The 14737-nt window shown below is 39.2% G+C and overlaps 3 protein-coding genes across 4 annotated transcripts in view; 2 read left to right on the forward strand and 1 right to left on the reverse strand.

Annotated features, from left to right (window-relative positions):
• LOC132786228 (uncharacterized) overlaps positions 1–9274 on the forward strand; it is a 38519-nt gene extending 29245 nt beyond the window's left edge. For both annotated transcript variants that reach the window (XM_060792695.1, XM_060792696.1), the window contains one exon: positions 9203–9274. In XM_060792695.1, the coding sequence (XP_060648678.1) occupies positions 9203–9274 (72 nt within the window). The remainder of the gene's footprint in view (positions 1–9202) is intronic.
• On the reverse strand, positions 627–1674 carry LOC132786763 (uncharacterized). The gene is made up of 2 exons (XM_060793397.1): positions 1586–1674; positions 627–1516 (listed from the first exon to the last, which is right to left on the reverse strand). The coding sequence occupies exons 1-2, from the start codon at positions 1598–1600 to the stop codon at positions 668–670; spliced, it is 864 nt and encodes a 287-aa protein (XP_060649380.1). The 5' UTR covers positions 1601–1674; the 3' UTR covers positions 627–667.
• On the forward strand, positions 9206–14615 carry LOC132786229 (uncharacterized). The gene is made up of 2 exons (XM_060792697.1): positions 9206–9597; positions 11073–14615. Exons 1-2 carry the CDS (start codon positions 9303–9305, stop codon positions 11261–11263), a joined length of 486 nt encoding a protein of 161 aa, XP_060648680.1. The 5' UTR covers positions 9206–9302; the 3' UTR covers positions 11264–14615.
• The last annotated feature ends 122 nt before the right edge of the window (positions 14616–14737 follow it).

Here is a 14737-nt window from a genome sequence, read left to right on the forward strand (position 1 = left end):
AGGCACACCCTTAAATGCAGCTTGTAATTTTCATTTAATTTTCAGTGTGGTTTTCGCTGTTGGGTCCTTGCTTGCGCCTCAAAATTGCCACCGTGTTGACCCTCAAAAGGGCGGCCATTAAATGTCGCGACTAGCGACTTGAGGCTCAAGAAATTGGCTCTAACCGAATGCCGAGTGCAGAGTGGGGCACTGTGGCAGTGTAGCTGTAATTAGCTGGTCTCTGGTCTGGTCTGATCGCGTGTGTGGCAGTAATCCTTTTGGGTGGGTCAGCAGCGGCCAACGTGCCGAACGAGCTATAAACTAAGCCACTAATTGTGCATTGGTGGGCCAACAACTAGGCTCTCCAGAAGAGTCGCCTTCTTCGCCTTTAATGTGAAGTCTGTTTGAAGCGCGGCCAATGCCAATGCGCTTTTAGTTTTAATTGCTGACGAAGAAGAATTTGGCCAGAGAGAGGGGCTAGGCCCAGGGGTAAGTGCTTGCTGATAGCAGCTACAAGACGACGCTGAAATGGCGTGCCCCATTAATCACAACGAGAACAACAACTGCAACGAGCTAACATTAAAATTAAATTTGTATTTTATAACAGCGAAATAGAGTCAGAGAGAAAGAGGGAAAACTAAGAAATACAATTTGGCTAATTTGTTGAGAAACAATGAATGCTCCACTCCTACTTGGCCTTGTTCACTGGCAAGTAGGTGGCACCAGGCGACGTTGCCGCTGGCGCAACGTAGGCAGCAGGCGCCTCCAGCTCCGAGACAACGGAGCCCACATTGCCATTGCCAATTGAGTCCACACTAATGCCACCCGATCGGCGCTCGTCGATAAGCAGCGGCTGCTGCTGCTGTTGCACCAATTGCTTTGAGGCAAAGTCAAGCACGGGGGCAACGCCGCCATTGTGTGAGATGGAAGAGCCGCCCAAGCGGTCGTATTCCTGCTGGATGGTGCGCTGTGCATTGATGGCATCTTCGGGGGTGCGATATTTGACAAAGTGCACCTCAGGGCGCTTGGCGCTGACGTGGTTCAGATTCTGCAGCTTGTTGGCCAGACTGGAGAGATCTCCCTGCTTGGTCAGCACATAGATGGCTGTTTGTTTTTCGGCCGCCTGTTTGGCCAGCGACAATGCGGCATTCTCCAGACCCTTGTTCTCGGGTGCACGAATGAAAAGCACACGCAGATTGCGCTTTAGCGAGGCAGCCAAGTCGCCGACACTTCTGTTGTCCTCAAAGTCAGCCTCGGGCGCTGAATAAGTAAAGAACTCTTTATTGAACTCTGCGTTGGCATACTCGGGCTGTTGCTGTTGATTGTTGTTGGCGTAGTCCACCGATGAGCCAGTTGAGCTGTCGCCCAGCAGTAAGCCACCCGAGACAGAGCCCCCAGACAGCTGATTGGAAGACAGCGAGCCTCCAGATAGAGAGCCACTTGTCAACGAGCCGCCAGAAGAAGTGCTGCCAATGCCCGCACCGTAGTTGTAGCCACCCACATCTGCATTGGCGACTGCTGCCAGCAGTGAGAGAACCTGTCAAGAAAAAGTTCATTTTTAGGTCGAATGGTATTAAGCGCGCCATTTTTTTAGTATTGAACTTACAATAAATCCGCGCATTTTATGTGTCGCCTTAAAATCCAATTTTTGGCTGGCAATGTCAAAGCTTTGTCACCTTTGCGTGATGGTTGCCTCGAGGTGTGGAAGGCGTATGATGTGGCCCATGCGATTGATGGGCGTTTTTTATAACCCGGAGTAATTAACCAAGCCCTATTCGAGCCACAGATTGCGCAGTCCGTGGCCAGCCGCGTGGTTGTGGTTGCCGTTACCATAGCCAACGCTATAGCCATAGCCATCGCTAGTCATATTGGTTATTCGTCCGTCTCATCGTCGAGTATTGAAAATGACGTAAAATGCAAAAGCGACCAACTGTATCCGCCAGCGAATTAGTTTGCATAAATCAAAAACCTATTGCAAATTTCGCTGAATCGAATCAATGAATCGAAATAGAAAATGATAATGGAAATGGAAATGCAGATACCAACAACAGTTGGAATTGTCATTGTGTGGCCAAAAAACGAATATAAAACATTAAAGCTACAGTTGAGTGTGCTCGACTGTGAGATATCCGCTACCCTTGTTAAACAAACGCAAAACAGATCGGTATTACTTTTAAAATGTACCATTTTAATATACCGATAAAATACTATAATATACCAAAGGTTATATTTGCTATATTGATATAGTATAGTATGTATAACATTTTAAATATAACATAGAGTGCAAAATACGTATACCAGATTGTTAGCCAAAACAACTAAGTACCGTAGTAAGTAGGCGTTTTTGTCCATACAAAGCAGAAATAAAAAAACTATAGTTATTATTATTATACCAAATCGCTGCTAAATACCCTTTTTCGATTTTTAGCGATTTGCGGTAGCTGAAGTATTTCAAACAAACTTGATCTGCGTGCAAACAAAACAAGTGCTGGCGAGTATATCTCTATCCCTTATATTCTCAATTTTCTATTCATACAGTTTGACATGGCTATATCGTCTCGGTTGTTGACGATGATCAAGAATATATATACTTTACAGGGTTTTAGATGCCTCCTTCTGCCTGTTACATTCGTTTCCTAGAGGCACAAAGTTATAATACCCTTCTACCCTATGGACAGCGGGTATAAAACTCATAGGCTACCGATGTGGGGCAATGCCAAAAGCCATCATCGATGCTACAGCATTTTGGAATTTGGCTCGGTTAGCCCTAAAAATTTGCATTGTTGGTCAGATTGTGGCAGCATAATTAATTAGTTATAAACAGTAACATTTAATGTAAAACTCTAAACGCAGCAGCATATATATTACATGCATACACAAATACGCGCAACAGCCATTGATTCGTAAATTGAAATGTAATGAATACCTGCTAAATATTTTATAATGAAAGTCATCTATTATTGTCACAACACACACACACAAACAGAAAGACAGACAGACAGTGGGAAATGCCTGTCATGGACCACAAATCAATGACCTGCCAAACAGTTTCGTTAACTTTTTACCACTGTAACCGTATCAATATCTGTGTATTTGTCATTTGGACAAATCAGATAACATTGCCATTTCGTAAAATTACAAACAGGGAAAAAAAACAAAATATAATGTGTAATAAAAAAGACAACCACAAACAAAGAGCGTATTTATGCAAATTAATAAGCGCCGCTTGCGGCATTTAATAGTTTAGCATCATTTCAGCTTATTATACCCATTGTCTATTCAAACTATTCAAACGGGTATAATGCAGTATGGTAAAAAAAAATATATTTTGTCATAGCGCGAAACAAGTTATTATCGTTGATTAATCCACGGGGTATTTCTCAGTCAGTCGATATACAGTATTGATATTGAATTTAATTAGTGCTAAACTATAAGCTAATATATTATAGCATTTTTTTCGTTTTTTGCAAAGTAAGGTTTCCCGTCTCATTCTCGGTTGATTTATTAATGAGTATTAAGTAGATGTTCGTAATATTGAGGGATGAGGCTAATTATAATAGAAAATCTAATTTTCGTATTAAAATTTTTGTTGGCGCTCATCTTGTTATTAATATGATTAATAATCAAAAACATTTGTGAAATGTGCAAATAATAAAAACAGTTCAAATGTTGTTAAACTAATTTATTAGCTGATCAATATACAACACATAATCGCATAATTTTTGCATTTATTAATACTTAAATACACACAATATTTCTTAAAAATAGAAAGCGCGAAGTATTTCTTAGTTCACGATATAAATTGTATACTTTTATACAGTTTTATTAAAATGAAATTATCATTGCATAATTGTAGGCATCAGTGTTTATTTGTCCAACAGTGCCTGCTAGCAGTTATCAATTAGCAGTTAATTAAATATTAATAAAAAAAGATAAAATTATACGGTTAATGCATTTTAAGAATTTCTGTTTACCGTAATTACGAGGAAGTAAGAAAGGCTTGGACTAAATATAAATAGTAACACGTCATCATTGGCGTTGGTGATGCTCACCAGCCAGCAAAATCAATAGAAATGCAATTAAGTTAATTACGAGCATATGTGTGTGCTCGAAAACTGAGTATCGAACATAAATATGTACATTGGAGAATGTGCGCAAGGACAGAGCTGGGGAGATACTCGTACCTAGCCTAAGTTCAACAGCAACATGCACGCTCATTCAACAACTGACGATTGACGATAAATGCGCAATTACCCGATTGTGTTTTATTCGTAGACAATATACAAGTTTTCTTCCAGTCCCGTCATGTGTAGACACAAGATGCGAAAAGACTTACTCACTTCGTTTTGCCGTATATGCGGAACTGATTATCTACAAGACTCGTCGAGTATAAATTCTTGCCAAAGGGAAATTTAAATTTCCCTCGGCTGCGCTGGCGGAATTTGTACTCGACGTTTCTTGTAGAAAATATGCGGTGCAGCTCTTGCCCAAAATCTGTGCTTAGATTCTAGTGCGTAGTTCGGAATATGCAAAATAAAAATACGCTCAAAAATATATGCAGTAAATAAAATGTTTATTGTACTTCAAATTAAATGTATTTAAACTATAACAATGAGTACTTAAAATTATATATTATCTAAACAGTTTTACTTATAACTAAATAAACTAATAGCTAAAAGAAAAAAATAATTTATTTCGCCGTTTTCTATATTCTTCGCCATGGACAATGCATTGTTGTTTCTATTTTTATCATCCAACATAGCTCTTTCGTGGTCCTCAAAACTGTAAATATAAATACAAATATATTTCTTAATTTAAATCAGATTAGAATAGAAGTTTAAAAATATTAACAACTTACCTCTTATTGTTTTATAAAAGACGCGCAGGAAAAAATCAACATTCTTGTTCAGCACTCACAAAACAAATGACAAATGATACACAAAATTGCACATGTTCGAGAAAAGTAGGCGTTAGGGAAATTTCGCGTTGCGCTAAGAGGGCGCGTACACCAGACTCAATGCAAGAAGCATTCTACAAGACGAGTCATCTAACGATCTACAGAAAATTCTTGCAGTCTCGGTCTTGGCATGACACGAAACACAATTGGGTAAGCAAATTATCCCATTGCCGGCCACAGGCAGAGGCAAACAGCCACAACATAGCAACAAGGAAGCGAACAAAACAACCGCTTATTGCAAAATGCAGGAAATACGAATAGAGCCTGAAGGCAACTGTCAACATGGCATGAAACACGAGAGAGGGGGAAATCAATTGATGCAATATTTATTGTCCATTAATCAGCTTGTGAAATGTACAAAACGAGAACTCGATATTCATTCAATGCATTCAAGTGGCTTAAATAATTTGCTGCAATCAATGTCTATTTTCTAAATTAATATATTTTCGGAAAATTCAATGGAAATATCGTAAATCGCTTAAAATGATAAATAATACGATATAATTTTATTGCACAATTTATCCTTAATTGCTAATATAATCGATTTACAATTATCCATTGTTTTTTTATATAGACCAGCAATGATAATTTTATGAATGGGGCAAATTGAATATTGAAGTATTAATAATGCAGCTGAAATACTTTCGCCATTCTATCACACAGCATAAGGCAATGTGCAAATGAGGAAATTAAATTGTGTTCAACCTCGGAGTAAAAGGCTGTTGGGTAATGAGTATTTTGTAATAACTGTCTTCCTCAATTGGGCAAAAGAGTCTATAATGTGGGTATGGTCATGCATATGTGAGTGCTTTAATAGCAATGCAAAATTGTTGAGCTGGCAGTCCCCTCTTTCTGTGTGTTCAGTCGCCGAGCCTAGTCGTGCTGTCTGTCTTTTGCTTCTTGGCACGCGAAAGCACTTTGCAGTGCATAAATTATTCAATGAACCGAAATGCCGCCACGAGACATAAAAAAAAGCCTTTGCTGTCAGTGTCAGTTATATTTTCATGTCCATAGACGTTGCTGTTTGCTGTTGTTTCTGCCCTTGTTAACCCCGCGTCGACCTCAGTTGACCGAATTTAAAATCTAAACAATTCGTAGCATACTTTTGTGCGCTCACACTTAATTTAAATGGTCTGGCATTACTATACTATATGCAAATAGAATAGACATGCGAATTAGCTGAGCTTCCAAAATGTCACGACTATACAATTTGCATTTAATTCCGTGTGGAAAGGGCATTTGAGAAGCTTGCTTTTCCAGTTAGGCATTGATTTTCGCGATCCATTCAGACATTACAAACTTTGGCACAGAAAAGTTGAGCTACTAATCTGTTGGTGTTTGGCTTGACCGCCACCCTAACTTGTGGTTAGTTGAACTTCCGGTTTTCGATTACAAAGGTCTTTTAATATAAGAAATTCATGGCATTTGGCACGTAGCTGTTGCTTTCGCCCTTACCGTTCATTGTCTACGTCGATGCCGTGCGCCCACTTAAGTTGCTTTTCTTGTTTCTCGTGAGGGTCCTTGTTGTTTGGAAAATGGAGTGAATGGGCCTGGCATGGGCCTGGTTACTATATTGAGGGTTTTCTGTGTGTATATTCTCATAGTTTGTCTGTTAGTGTGTGTTCGAATGTCATAAATTCCTAAAAGGTTTTGCTGTGATACCATACACTTTGTGTGCCCTGAGCTCATTTGCTTGCGTTCGAAAACTAAATTAAGCAGAAGCCTTTGCGGTCGATAGGCACATAAACTGGCAGCCAATAACAGCAACAGCAACAACGACAACCACAGCGACAACACAGCAACGGACATCGGACAGCGGCAGACAGAAGCAGCAGAGACTACCCGACATACCAATTAATTAGGCGTATTTCTCAAATTATCGCCTTGGGCATGGTGCTGTGATAAAGCTTTTCATGTCAGCGCCAAGTTAAGATATTCCATATTCGAATTTTATCTTCAGTTTAAAATGTCACGACGAGACAAATAGAGAGATAGCGAGAGAGAGAAATTTCATAACTTGCAAACGGAGTGTATAAATATTTCAAGTCTGTTTCGCCGGAGCCCGCATTTCCGCTTGATTTGCATTGCTTTCCAAGTTTGTTATGTTTTGAACTTGAGCTTCCTGCCACGGCTGCTCCTGATGTTTTCGCTGCGCTGCTGGTTGTTGCTTTTCCTGTGAAAAGTGCGCTGCATAAGGAATTTGATTAAGACAACAAGCACGGCAACTGTAATGCTAACAGCAATAACAACAGCGCTGAAACAGCAACAAGAGCCACGTTGATGATGTTCCAGATGCAGCTGTTGCTGTCGTCATTGGTGCTGCTGCTGCTGCTGCTGCCATTGCTGCGCTGTTGCTGCTGTAGCTGGAGCTGTTGCTGTCATGCTCGTCAACCCATTGCTGTCGAAGGCTTAAGCGGATATTGTGCATTTGTTCTGAATTTTGCCTGGCGTTTGTTTGTGCTCTCAGTTAAACTAGCTTACTGTTGATGTTGATGCTGTCTGCCAGTAACTGGCTTCCATTGCCGTTTGCTGCTGCTGCCGGTGGCTGTTGCTATAGCTGTAGCTGTTGCATAAGTTCTGCCCAGTGGCAAAGACGTTGCCATTGTTTGCTGCTTGTGCGTGAGAAAGCTCTAAGTAACAACAAACCCCACAACAAATTTGGCTCGGTTTGTCCGACTTGCGATATCAGCTATAGTTAATATAGGAAGTTCGTGTGAATCGAGCACTTCGAGACTCTTTATCAGACCCAACTCCCTGTCGCTCTCATTCCGTTAAAGAGGTAAACTACATTTAAAACCTTACGAAGGTCATTCTCCTGGTATGCCAGGTTAAGTAACTGTAGCGCATTCTGACATCCTTGCAAGCTATTTCGCCCACTTTCTTTCCCCGCCTGCCAACTAACGGCGGAAGGACTTTGAAAGTGGCACACAGACAAATACACACAGTAAATACACTCTACTGATACCTTAGTTGTGTTCCTGGGGCTTCCATCACATCCGTTGGCTCTATCTAGGGCTTTGTTGCTTTTGCTATTGCTGCAGCTCGAGTTTTTGCTGTTGCTGCAGTTGAAACGATATAATATTTAAATATAATTTTGCGCAAATTGTTAAGCACTTACTTCTGTATTTGAATAAGCTTTGCAGAAACTCGGCAGTACAAATGATTTAATTGCTTAAATTAGATGGAGGCAGGTGCATTGTCATTGCCGGAAATTTTAAATAATCCAGCAGTTTGTGTGAATGTCGAACTGGCATTACGAGTATATGACTTTCGGGCTTTAAACTAACACAGTTGACAATTGGTTTGCCAGCACATTGCAAGCATTAAACTTTATGGTCTCCACATTATTTTATCAAGTGCCAAGGCACGCACTCTGCGTACGAGTGGGCGAGGATGAAGGGCTGTAAAGATGTCGAGATGTCGGGGTTGCAGAGGTGGCAGGTAATTTCGCAGTCATTTTGCATTTGTAATAAAGCAACACGTCGTCGCAGACGTTGTCGTTGGTGGCTGGCACGCACGGCTGAGGTAATTACGAGGCCGCAGCCGTCGAAATCTCCGTCGAGCAGCTCAAACTCATTTATATGCCGCTCAGGCTTCTTATCAAATATGAAACAAAGTCGTAAAGGATAATTGGACTTACTTGCACAATGTGTGCGAGTGTGTGTGGCTGCCATTTGAATAATGCAAACTAATCAGCCAGATCCATTCGAAAACAAACTTGGATTCCAGGCATTAACACTTTAAATTCGAAATAACACAAAACATTACTCATACGCCCCAGGTCTCACAATAGTTGAAGCGAAATTAAATTAAATTCAAGTCAAATTATTTCAACCTAATGGCCCATCAAAGCAATTCAATTATTAGTTAAAATGACATTAATTGAAATATGGTCTGAAAAAATATTTGAATAGCTTGGAAAGCATCGTTAGTCAAGACAGTGTGAGTGTTCACTCAACATTAATTCAGTTATTCACATACTCGTACGTCTACTCAAATTCGATTTTGTGCGTGTCCAGAATGTGTAAAAACTCTCCCTTGTTTAGCTAATGTTCATGTTTTCGCACATCAATCATAAAATGCAAATATTTACGATTTTATTTGTGTGCAAATTGCTGGCGTTTGGTACATTAAGCTTCGACACAGGGTCTGGCTTTCATGAGTTTGCATGGGGCAGGCAGCCAAGTGACACTCACATCACCGCTTTTTATTTTTTGTGTGCATTTTCTGACCTCTCGCCGTATTTTGTGTATTTGTATTTTGCAGAAACTCCAACCGCAAATACCGACGCCATATCAACGAGAATGCGCTGGGCATTATACGCAGCACCTTGAATAGCGGGGGCTTTGGGCCCCAGGCGCCCAACATGAATAAGGAATTGGGCATACCATCGAATGCCGGACCCATGAATCAGTTGGCCGCCGGCTATCAACGTCCGCTCTCGCATCCCGGCGGCGGCAGCGGGGTGGCTGCCGCTGCGGCCGCAGTGACCGCTGCGCAGCAGGAGAAGGGCATGTTCAGCATTAGTCAGCTAAACCTGGAGATAACGGAGCAGCATGTGGGCAGTAATGGACGCATGGAGATCACATGCCTCTCCACGATACCATCGGCGGTCGGACAGGGAGAGCAGTATGCCGATTACAAAACGTTTTCGGTCAAAGGTGAGTGGCACACAATGTGGCGTATGCGTGATATGCATATGCGTACATGTGTAAAATATACCATCAGTATTCTACCATATCTACATATTTACTTTACGCCATGTAACATATAGTATAATGCCATGCAAACACAATATTTGTTTTGGGCGTCGCTTCATAAAATTGCGAGCAATGAGCTCATCAAAAATGCGGTTCGTTTGCACATTCGCCTGGCACAAGGTGGAGTGTGGATTATGATATTTTTTGGAAGGAATCTCGGTCGAATTTACACACAATATAAATTAGCATTTGCCGACTGTGGTTGCTGGGTTATGTGTTGCTTGTTGGGCTGAAAAATGAGTATGGACCCATTGTTATTGCGACCGTTTCCTTAACTCATCATCGTGACTAGCACGTTAACAGCATTCTCTGGCACAGCATTCAAAAACAACAACAGAAGTCAACGGCGCGTCGTTGGCATTTTGAAATGTACGCCCGTAATTTATGTTTGTGTCGTTGACTTAGTCGTCATCCAGTCATTCCGCGCCCATGAGCACTCTGTGTGTGGGCGTGTCACGTCTATTCTGTTTGCCTACGTTTAATTTTCGCTTAGCTTCACTCGCTCGGTACTCGTAGCTTGGTGCTGGGCCACTGGGCGGACAAACAGAACTTAATTTATATATTTGTTTGTCTGTGTTTGCCTATGCGATACGAGGAGCAAAGCCGTTGACTCCGCCACTGTTGTAAATTGTCTCAAATTGTATGAAATAATTTACACATTACCAGGCTCATGACTCAAGACGGTCGTTGGCCGTCGCCGGCGGCGGCATCGGCTTCTCACGGACTTTCTCTCTCTCTCTCTCTCTCTCTCTCTCTCTTGGCTTTCTCGGTCTGCTCGTCTGTTAACTGTCCTGTGAACCAAGGGGCGTATGCGTGTTATTTATGTTGCGTGAAGTATGTCGTTTGTTTTGGCCACTTCACAGCCAAGGATACTCCACTCCCTAATTGTTTCTTATGCAGCCTTTAGGGCTTACCATCATTTTGTCGTTTGTCGCATTTGCCTCAGCCGCAAATGCTCGTAATTGACTATTTAAAGCGAAGGAAGGACTCATTTGGAATGAAGAGTCCTTCGATCCGCTTTCGATTAGATATTCGAACTATTTCTGGTTGCTTTCTGGCTGCATTTCTTACGTTCTTGGCTTTGGCCATTCACTTTAATTCTCCTTTCAGTGCTTGTTTACAAAAAGTATGCTAGTTTTTCATTATTTATATCCGTCTGTAGCTCTTCTTGTCAATCTGTTTTGCTTTTTGCAAAGTCCTCTGTTCATTGTTGAGCTGTCTTTTAGGTACTCTAATTAATTTTACAACCTTGACCGCCAGCCCCTAAACATGTCTTTTTTTTTTGTGTCATCCATTGCATTGTTTTTGAGTTTCTAAAGCTTTATTTATAACGTTCGTCTTGTTTACGATTTGTTTTTGGTTTTTGTACTTTACAGTGGAGGTTGAACGATATCAGGTATCTTCCACGTCTACAGCACCACCAAGCATTGGCATGGCGGCGCTCGGAAATGGCAACGGCCACGGAAATGAGACCTCGGCCGGGTGGAGAGCGCGTGGCGTTATCCTGACGCATCTGTGGTCTCTGGCGCCACTGCTTGTGTTCGTGCTGCTGCCACTGGGCTACTAAGCAGCTATCTGCAGCAAAGTACGGAGCTGCTATTAAACTGGAGGAGAGAAGACCACCGACATAGTAAAAGGTACAGTAATCCAAAACCAAGGACACTCACTGCAGCGACATCGAGAGGAAGAGCAAGGACAACACATGCAAGATAGCTTTTACATACACACACACACACATGATGTGCACCAATTTTTCATTTATTTCTACAAAGGCTACAAATTAGCCAGAGTATTAAGCAGAAAATGCAAAAAGAGAAAACTATAGAGCGAGTGCATGAACAATAATCATTTTTTCGGCTCGTCCTGGCTAGCTAATTCCCCACAGTTTATTTGTAAATAATTGCAAAGCTGATGCAATAAACGAACGAACACAAAAACACAGAAGAGAAATATTTGTAATTAAATTGCAGTCATTCTGAAAAACGGAGACAATTTTTGTAGCATAGCGAATTTTTGTATAGTCAATTGAGCATTCCCCAATGAAGTCCCAAGGAAGTGCTCCGACTGAAGCCATTGAGAAAACTGAAAAGTGGACAAGGGAATTGTTTTGCTTTTCAAAGGTCAGCCACAGTTGCAGTTGGCGTTTTCGACCTAGCCAGAAATTTTTTGCAGTGAAAAAAAAAAATACAAAAAAAGGAGAAAAACTAGATGAGACCACAAAAACTATATTGGAAAAGTTTTTGGAGAACTTAAGCAGCCATCAGCAGACTGCTTGGGCCAATGTACCTAAAAATGCAAAAGAAAAGTTATGCAAACAAATGATATTTTTTATGGTGTTGTAATGCTTTCGCTACTGAGAGAGAATGTTGAGGAGATATTGATAGAGAGAGATGGCAAATTTAAGGCTAAGTTAAAGGCAAAATTGAATTTAGGCCCTAGAAACAAAAAGTTAATTAACCCCCCAAATGAAGAAAATTAAATGTTTAAATGTAAAATAATTAGACAGTTAAACCAAGAAGCTTACAAATACAATCAGTGTTGAAAACATTTTGAGACAACAACAACAAGAACAAAACAAAAAGTAAAGAAATGTAATGAAATGTAAAGAAAAGGCGTCGAAATGAGCGCAATCTGCGGCACGTGGTGAATCTAGAAAAGGGTCAACCCGAATGGCTGAACTCCCTTTTTTGCGATTGTCGCTAAAAGCCGCCTGTCCTCGTGCTAAACTTACACTTGCAATTACACCGCTTATTTATTTGTACTCATTTAGCCTTTATTTGCGCTCTGTAAATGGTAAATGGTAATTGTCGAAATGGATCGTCTAATAAATAAGAGTACGAGTAGTTAGGAAATTATATTCATTTTGCCCTTCGCACACTTTTCGTTTTCAATTCTGTTTTCGGTCGTCGTAAGATATTTATATGTATGTATAATCATTGTGTATGGATATATACATATATATATACATATATACAATTTACTAGGATATTTTTCAAACGCGCTTTAAGTGTCTACTGCTAAACGAAAATCCTCTTTAAACGCGTAGCATACATTGTAACTAATTAAAATACTTATGTATAGTCGGTAAGTCGGACAAGAACAAAAACCAAACACACACAAAAACCAAAGAGCACAGCGCAAAGTAAATATGTGTAAAGCAAGTAGCAAACTAGTCTATATAACAACATACACTATATGTGTGTGCATCATATAACTAGCTGTTAGCAATGATTTTTAACTTCAAAATCGATGAAAGCTAAAGTAAAAATCGATAATATATGTAAATTATATATATATGAATATTACGCCTGCAAAACATTTTCCTACAGTTTGATGAAATAGCTAAACTAAATTAAATTTAATAGAGTCGAACAAGTTTCGGCGCAAATAGTTGAAACATTTTCTAACGGTTGTTCAAAAAGGCATTAGTTTTACAATTAAACATTAAACGAAAAATGAAAATTCAGATTGAAAAAAGTAAACCCTTAGTTTCAGTTCAAGGTATCAACAGCGTTTGGTGCATTGATATAAACTGAATGCTTTATTGAAATAACAACATACAAACAATACAATTTTTTATAAACGAAAACGAAATGATAAATGCAACTTACAAGAAGTATATACTCGTAATTACATACAACATGGTATAACAAAGTTCATATTATATATAAAAAGATATGGCTAAAATGTCTTATGCAGGTATTGACGTCTTCCTATGCTACGCTGTCTATTATTAACTAAACAAATAATTAATAAACAAAAATGAAAACATTTATAAAATATACTATAATTAACTAGCTAATAGGTATATTCTAATATATGCAAAAATAAGTACTTACATGTGTATATTTTGTGTGTTGAATTGATAACATTTGCAAGAGAATGGTCGAAATGAAGTACACTCAGATTATACAAAGAAAGTATATAAGCTTTAACTATAAATGATTTATTTTAAGTGAGAATCTATGGACTTTTACTTTTTCCATTTGTGTTACAACACTTTTGTTTTAAGTTGATTCATGCAGAATTCATTACAATGACGTGAATTAGTTTCAAATTCTACGGGCAAATGTTTCCCACCAATCTATACCCTCTACTTTCCACTCCAATTCATTTCTCAATTCATTGCATACAAAACGTACATACTCATAAGAAATATTTGTTTCAAAAAACGAAACAATCTCTTACTAACTCAATATCTACCTATCATACTCGTACATTACGTGTAAATCTGTGTGTTGTGTCTCGAATCCATTCATCCAATATCTGTGTGTTAATGCTTTAATTCTACGGAAGTAAGTCCATGCACTGATCCAAGCATGTTAACATGTACACATGTCTAATTAAACGATGACAGATATCTATATCAATATATATATACATACAAAATTATATACGACATAACTCGTTAAAAAAAGTTCTATGAACATTTGAAAATTTAACTGTCACAGCAATTCGCAAAACATATCATAAATGTTGTACAATTTTCTGTGTTAAAGTGGAAAAACCAAAAAGCAAAAAAAAAAAGAAGAACGATATATTAAAATTGAATAAATCATATAAGATATATGTTTATGCCTTGACAGGTGTCTTTAAGAAATTTGTCCAAACTTTCCCGCAAATTCTATCAGTTAAAATTAAAGGGATGTTATTAACACCTCGATGTCATTAAAGTATTTGACGGATAATTTAAAATTGATCTGCATCTGAACACATATGAAACCACAAACCGCAACAAAAATCGAGAGACAATGGCAGCAATTAACAGTAAAGCATCAGAGTGGGTGGCAGACATAATTGCAATTAACATAATTTAATAAAAATTTAATTGTTTAATTGTGCTTTTTGTAAAGAGGCACCAATATGCAAATTAACATAAAGCAGAATAATCATTGAATATAATTTCACACACAGCAACATTGATATGAAACACACAAAGAGCATTTTGTGAACTCCGAATGCGCCTACTTTACACAAATATACACAACAAACAAAGAAAATAATATATATATATACTCACTTATACATATGCACATACTTG

The sequence above is a fragment of the Drosophila nasuta genome, chromosome 2R, assembly GCF_023558535.2.
Source record: "Drosophila nasuta strain 15112-1781.00 chromosome 2R, ASM2355853v1, whole genome shotgun sequence".
NCBI lineage: Eukaryota > Metazoa > Arthropoda > Insecta > Diptera > Drosophilidae > Drosophila > Drosophila nasuta.